Source organism: Colobus angolensis, unplaced genomic scaffold, assembly GCF_000951035.1.
Source record: "Colobus angolensis palliatus isolate OR3802 unplaced genomic scaffold, Cang.pa_1.0 Scaffold282, whole genome shotgun sequence".
NCBI classification, from domain to species: domain Eukaryota; kingdom Metazoa; phylum Chordata; class Mammalia; order Primates; family Cercopithecidae; genus Colobus; species Colobus angolensis.
In genome coordinates this window covers 529998-537598 of record NW_012116066.1, presented here as the reverse complement: position 1 = coordinate 537598, position 7601 = coordinate 529998, and the positions used below count along the sequence as shown (strand labels likewise).

The window sequence follows — 7601 nt, the reverse complement described above, 5'->3', positions numbered from 1 at the left end:
AAAAAAAAAAAGAAATATCAAATAAATGAGGCTGCATATTTCTCAATGAGTTAATCTTCAAGTACCAATGACAAACTGGATTTTGTCAAGTTTATAAAAATGTATCTATTTCTAACTATGTGCCAAGAAGCAGGCAAGATGTCTGTCCTAAGGGTTTCAGAAAAATAAGGCAGGGTTCCTGCTCTCAAAAAGTTCATCTTATTGAAATGAGACTTTAATGTAAATGAGGTAAAAATTTCAAGTGGTATGACTGTAAAGAAGTGATTAATATGAGCTAGATCTTTGGGATAATTGAGCTTGATTTTCTTTCCTATCCTGAATCTCAAGGAATATATGAGATAGGGAAGACTCAGTGACCAAAAACAAAACAAAACAAAACATTCTTGGCCGGGCACAATGGCTCATGCCCGTAATCCCAACACTTTGGGAGGCCAAAGCGGGTGGATCATTTGAGGTCAGAAGTTCGAGATCAGCCTGGCCAACACGGTGAAACCCTGTCTCTACTGAAAATACAAAAATTAGCCAGGCATGGTGGTGCATGCCTATAATCCCAGCTACTCGGGAGGCTGAGGCAGGAGAATCACTTCATCCCAGGAGGTGGAGGTTGCAGTGAGCCGAGATTGCGCCACTGCACTCCAGCCTGGGTAACAGAGTGAGACTTCATCTCAAGAAAAAAAAAATACTCCATTCTGGCTGTGGTAGCTAGCCTCTAAGGTGGCCCCCAATGATCCTTGTCCCTGGTACTAACACCCTTGTACAGTCACCTCCCACAATGAATAGCACTGACTTGTGACACCAAAAGGACATCGCAGAAACAACTGTGCATGCCTTCTGAGTCATAGCCATAAAACACACTGCGGCTTTTGCCTTGCTCTCCTGAATTACTTACGTTGTGGGAATCCAGCTGCCATGTCATGAGGATACTCAAGCAGCCTTATGGAAAGATCCCTGTGGTGAGAAACTGAGGCTTCTTGCCAACAGTTAGCACTCAGCTGCCTACCATGGTAGGAAGAGGAATCTCCAGCCCTAATCAAGATTTCAGGCCAGGCATGGTGGCTCACACCTGTAATCCCAGCATTGTGGGAGGACAAGGCAGGGGGACTGCTTGAGCCTAGGAGTTCAGGAACAGCCTGGGCAACATAGGAAGACTCTGTCTTTACAAAAAAAATTAAAAATTAGCCAGGCATGGTGGCACATGCCTATGGTCCCAGCTACTCAGGAGGCTGAGGTGGGAGGATCACTTGAGCCCAGGAGATCGAGGCTGCAGTGAGCTGTGATTGTGCCACTGCACTCTAGCCTGGGTGACAGAGTGAGACCCTGTCTCAAAAAAAAAAAAAAAAGACTTCAGATGACTGTTTACATGGTCATCTTCTTAATCGCAGCTTCATGAAACCAGAACAACCTAGCTAAGCTTGCTCTTGAATTGCTGAAAAGATATAAAATGATAAATGTTTGTTCTTTAAAAAAAAAAAAATTAAGAGAGTACTAGAAGATGAGAATGGACAGATCATAGAGTGCATTCAGGCTTAGATTTTTATCCAGCCAACTAGGAGTGTTTTCCTTGTACTCCACAATGATCCCTAAATGAAATCAGATGGGGAGGAGGGAGGAGTCCTTAATGGATTGGGCTAGACTCCTCCCCACTCAGAACAGCTTTCTGCTTATCAGTCTTATTTATTTATACTTCTGGGTAAGAATTTAATTAAAGAAAGGATTTTTCATCTAAAAATGTTTGAAAGGCATTGCTATAAGTGATGAAGAGTCAGTAACAGATTTGAAGCAGGTGACTGACATAATGTGTATTTCAGATAATTCAAGCAGTAGAGGATAGACTGAAGAAGAGCAAAACTATAGACCAAAAGACCAGGTAAGAGGCCACCTCAGTAGTCTAAGCAAGTGATTCTGGGTACTGGAATAACGGCAGTGCAGCAGGGCCGAACAGGAGGAGGCAGCCACAAAAGAGACTAGAAGGCAGAATCGACAGTACGTGGCGAGTGACTAGATGTATGCAGGGGATGGTGGGGTGGTGGGGACAGACGAGACAAAGAGGGACTGACTCCTAGATTTCTGGCTGGGGCCACTGCACGAATCCTGGTATCATCATAAGAAGAAGGAAAAGAAGGACTAGTATTTGGCTAATAGTAATAGAGACCTGACTGCAATGGCTTCAACAAAAGAGCTTGTTCTCTCATGTAAAAGACATCAGGAGGAAGGCAGTTCTGAGCACTGGTTGAGACCCAAGGATAGCAGGGCAAAGGCTCTGCAATTCTTGTGGCCTCTCCTTCCCAGTCCCAGACTGGCTGCTAGTACTCCAATTATCATGTCCATTTCCTAAGAAGCAGGATGGAATAAGGATAAAAGGGTAAAAAAGGCTTGAGGTCACCCATCAACTGACATCTACTTCCATCTTTTTTGCTTGGCCAAAGCTAAGTCATATTCAGAATCTTAGTTGTTGTGGGGAAGGGGACTGGAATATGCACCCTAACTTTACAGACACTCATGTATAAGAGGGTGTAGCAGAAGAGTGTCAGAGTGGTGCTGAGTGAATCAATCTGTGGTATTGTCCACAGTAGAGAAATGATGAGTTTGGCCTTCATCATGTTGGATCTGAAAGGTAGGACATCAGGTAAAGAGGTAGAGTAGGCAACTGGCTATACAGTTCTGGGATACAAGAAGGCACAGTAGGCAGATTTAGATTTTATCATCAGCATAAGTGTAACTAATGCCATGTAAGGTGACAAGAATGCCCAAGGAAGGCATAAAGAGAGCAGGGACAAAAGCAAGATCAGAACCGTGTGGAATACCAATACTTGAGGGGCACGCAGAAGAAAAAGAATCCAAAGGATTGAGAAGGCCAAAGAAGGAGAAGGAGGCTCACAAGAGCAGCTTCACATGGTGAAACCCTGTCTCTACCAAAAATACAAAAAGTAGCCAGGCATGGTGGTGCACAACTGTAATCCTAGCTACATGGGTGGCTGAGGTAGGAGGATAACTTGAACCCAGGAGGAAGAGGCTGCAGTGAGCTGAGATCGCGTCACTGCACTCCAGCTTGGGCGACAGAGCGAGACCCCATCTCAAAAAAAAAGAAAGAAAACACGTAGCTAGATGTCAGCCTATAGCCTTTTCTGGTTCAACACTAAAGTTTCATAAGGGCAAGATTTTTTGTTGTTTATTGGTTGTACTGGATTAGATAGTGACCCTTAAAAATTCACATTCTGGCCGAGCACAGTGGCTCATGCCTGTGATCCCAGCACTTTGGGAGACCGAGGTGGGAGTATCACTCAAGTCCAAGAGTTTGAGACCAGCCTGGCCAACATGGTGAAAACCCGTATCTACTAAAAATACAAAAACTAGCCAGGCATGGTAGCACGCACCATCTCAAAAAAAAAAAAGACAGGAAAAAGAAAAAAAATTCACATCCATCCAGGAACCTCAGAATGTGACCTTATTTGGAAATAGTGATGTTGCAGATACAGTTAGTTAAGTTAAAATGATGTCATACTGGAGGAGGATGGGCCCTTAATCCAATATGATTGGTGCCCTTCTAAGAAAAGAACAGGCAAAGGGACAATGCCGTGTGACGATACAAGCACTGACTGGAGTGATGCATTTACAGCATTTACATTACAAGCCAAGGAATGCCAAGGATTGCTGATAAACGCCAAAAACCAGGAATGAGGCAAGGAAGGATTCTCCCCTACAATCTTGAGAGACAGCATGGACTTACCAACACCTTGATTTCAGACTTCTAGCCTCTACAACTATTAAACAATTTCTATTGTTTTAGGCCACCCAGTTTGTAGTACTTTATTTTTTTTACTTTTTGAGACAGAGTCTTACTCTGTCACCCAGGCTGGAGTGCAGTGGCACAATCTCAGCTCACTGCAACCTCTGCCTCCCCATTCAAGCAATTCTCCTATCCCAGCATCCCGAGTAACTGGATTACAGGCACACGCACCACCATGCCCAACTAAATTTTGTATTTCTAGTAGAGATGGGAGTTCACTACGAACTCCCAGTCTCAAGTGATCCACCCACCTCAGCCTCCCAAAGTGCTGGGATTACAGGTGTGAGCCACCACACCCAGGCTGTAGTACTTTATTATGGCAGCTCTAGAAAACTAATACACTGGAATATTCCAGACTTCTAGGATAGTATCTGGAACACAGTAGGAACTCAGTAAATGAAATACTTGTTGCATGAATGGATGGATATTTTAATTCCCTAGGATTGACCTTTCCATGACTTCTAGCACCTGCTGGTAGCCATTCCCTAGTCACACCCACACACACTTCTTGATACTCTCTCCTCTGTTTTCCGCATCACCAGGTTCTTCTGGTTCTGTTCCAATTCTTTTGTCTGCCTTTTAAATATTCAGTCCTCTCTGCTTGCTCCACACTCTGTAATTTTATCCTTTCCCAGGTTTCAATTTCCCATATATACCAAGGACTCCCAAATCTAAAACAGAGCTAACCACATCACACCGCTGCTTAAAAAACAGAGATGGGCCAGGTGCAGTGGCTCACGCCTCTAATCCCAGCACTTTGGGAGGCAGAGGCAGGTGCATCGCCTGAGGTCAGAATTTCGAGACCAGCCTGGCCAACATAGTGAAATCCCATCTCTACTAAAAATACAAAAAATTAGCCAGGCATGGTGGCAGGTGCCTGTAATCCCAGCTACTCGGGAGGCTGAGGCAGGAGAATCACTTGAACCTGGGAGGTGGAGGTTGCAGTGAGCCAAGATCACACCATTGCACTCCAGTCTGGGCAACAAGAGCAAAACTCTGTCCAAAAAAAAAAAAAACGGAGATGGCTCTTCATTGCCTACAGATCTACAGATTAAGGCCAAACTTGACCACTTCAGTACTTTACTCTGTCCTCACCCTGGTATGCATCAACCCCTTCCTGTAAAGTAACCTGTGCTCCAGTCACAAAGGACAATTCAGGTTTCTAAAGCACACCATGTTTGATGTTTTTAATGCTTCCATATTCCTTCCACCCGGAATGCTCTTCATTCCCTTCATCTACTTGGTGAAATCCTAGTTCAGGCTAAACACAAATGCCATCATCTTTTGAAGACTTTCCTGGCCACCATTCAGGACAAATGACCCACTCCTACCTGTTTTTCCTTGTGTTCAGAAGACCATCACAACAGGAGTCATTCCCTCAAAGTAACGAGCTCTTTAATGGTAAAAATCATACCTTGTTCATCTTCGCAGATCCAGTACCTAGCTCAGTGCCTGGCACATGGTATGCTCCATAGGATTACAGGTTGAATGAACTCATTCAAACCTGTACATTGTAAACAAACTACAGCTATCAAACAGCAATGGAGGGGCCGGGCACAGTGGCTTACGCCTGTAAACCCAGCACTTTGGGAGGCCAAAGAGAGAGGATCACTTGAGGACAGGAGTTCGAGACCAGCCTGGCCAACATGGTGACACCTCGTCTCTACTAAAAATACAAAAATTAGCTGGGCGTGGTGGTGCATGCCTGTCATTCCAGCTACCGGGGAAGCTGAGGTAACAGAGTTGCTTGAATCTGGGAGGTGGAGGTTGTGGTAAACCGAGGTCACACCACTGCACTCCAGCCTGAGCAACAGAGTGAGCGAGACTCTATCTCAAAGCAATAACAACAATAACAACAACAAAACCCAGCATGGCTCTGGCATAAAAGTAGACACATGAACTGACGAGACTCTATCTCAAAAAAAAAAAAAAAAAAAGCAATGGAATCACATCTGAGCACCATTTCAACAAAGCACAATAAAGATATTACTACATTAACAGAAGTTAGAAAACCACTACAAATGTCAAAGTATTGGGCCCAACTGACCTGTTCAGCAATAGATGTGATATTTACATTATTCAGAAACAGACTCCAACACAATAGGGAAATCCTAAACAGGGAGCATCAACCTCTTACCTCCGCAGATACATAGTCTCCTCGTCTTCTGTGTTACAAAATTTATGGGCATGTTTGGCAGCATCAATCACACGGGACCGGTCCCGGGGCCTCATGGGCAATTTCTCTAACTGGCAGTCTGAAGGAATGGAGAGATTTGGTCACTAGAGTCACGGCAAAATATAGGAAATGAGTCACTGCAAAATAGCCTGAGAAGTTCTGAGTGGGGTCCCTAGCACTAAAATTTTCTACTACAATTACTATGCTTATTGAAACCTATCATTGAACGTTCCGACTAAAACTGACTTTCTGTCAGGAGACCTTGGTATTTGGTCCCAGCTCTGCTACTACCCTGGTGATCTTTGGCAAATCACTTCCTCCTTCAGAGACTTTTGCCTCATTTGAAAGATGAGTAGATGATATTATCTCAAAAGTCCTTCCCAGTACTGTAATTCAGGTTTCTACGAGTATTTCTGTGATCATAGTACACTTGGTTTGTGTTATAATGCATTAGAATCAGAAGACACAATCAAGCATACTGGAACGCCTATGAGGAAGCACTGGGAAAAGTGAGTGTGTGCTAAGAAAAGGAGAGAGGCTGGGCGTGGTGGCATGCACCTATAGTCCCAGCTACGCAGAAGAGTGAGGCAGGGCGATTGCTTGAGACCAGAGGTGCAATGCTGTCATGTCCCATGATTCTGCCTGTGAATAGCCACTCTACTCCTGCCTGGGCAACACAGCGAAACCCTGTCTCTGTTTAAAAAAAAAAAAAAAGAGGCCAGGCAAGGTGGCTCACACCTGTAATCAATCTCAGCACTTTGAGAGACCAAGATGGGCAGATCTCCTGAGGTCAGTAGTTCAAGACCAGCCTGGCCCAGCTACTTGGGAGGCTGAGGCAAGAGAATCACTTGAACCCAGGAGGCAGAGGTTGCTGTGAGCCAATATCACGCCACTGCACTCCAGCCTGGGCAACAGAGCAAGACTCCGTCCAAAAAAAAAAAGGGTGGGGGAGAGAGAGGGTAAGTGATTATATAGTATACAAATGATCCATCCTAGTTGGAGGAATTTTAATCTGAAAACAATGAAAACACAGTAAACAAATTAGGTACAGTTGTAAAGCAGATTGAAAATTGATAAAATGGCCACTGTGGCTGAAGTGCAACGAGCAAGGGGAAGACTGTTAGGGGATGAAGCCTGAGAGGTAGCCACAGGCCTGATCAAGGGTTTTGGTATGGATGGACTTTGGTTTTATTCTCAGTGTTATACGAAACCATTGGTTTTGAACAGGACTCTAGCTACTATGTAGAAAACAGTGGAAGCAGCGAGAGCAAGAGACTATTGTGCCAATCCAGGTGAAAGATGGTAGTAGCTTGGACTACAGTGTTAGAAGTGGAGGTGGTAGGCTGGCCGCGGTGGCTCACGCCTGTAATCCCAACACTTTGGGAGGCCTAGGTGGGTGGATCACTTGAGGTCAGGAGTTCAAGACCAGCCTGGCCAACACAGTGAAACCCTGTCTTTACTAAAAATACAAAATTAGCCGGGCGTGGTGGCACATGCCTGTTATCCCAGCTAGTAGGGAGGCTAAGGCAGGAGAATCGCTTGAACCTGGGAGGCAGAAGTTGCAGTGAGCTGAGATCGCGCCATTGCACTCCAGCCTGGGCAAGAAGAGCGGAACTCCGTCTCAAAAAAAAAAAAAAA

The 7601-nt window shown here is 44.7% G+C and overlaps 1 protein-coding gene across 2 annotated transcripts in view; it reads right to left on the bottom strand.

The window, feature by feature from the left end:
- Nucleotides 1-7601, bottom strand: part of LOC105516468 (chromosome unknown open reading frame, human CXorf56) — a 23122-nt gene that overhangs the window by 13656 nt on the left and 1865 nt on the right. For both annotated transcript variants that reach the window (XM_011948682.1, XM_011948684.1), the window contains exon 2: nt 5925-6042. In XM_011948682.1, the coding sequence (XP_011804072.1) occupies nt 5925-6042 (118 nt within the window). The remainder of the gene's footprint in view (nt 1-5924; nt 6043-7601) is intronic.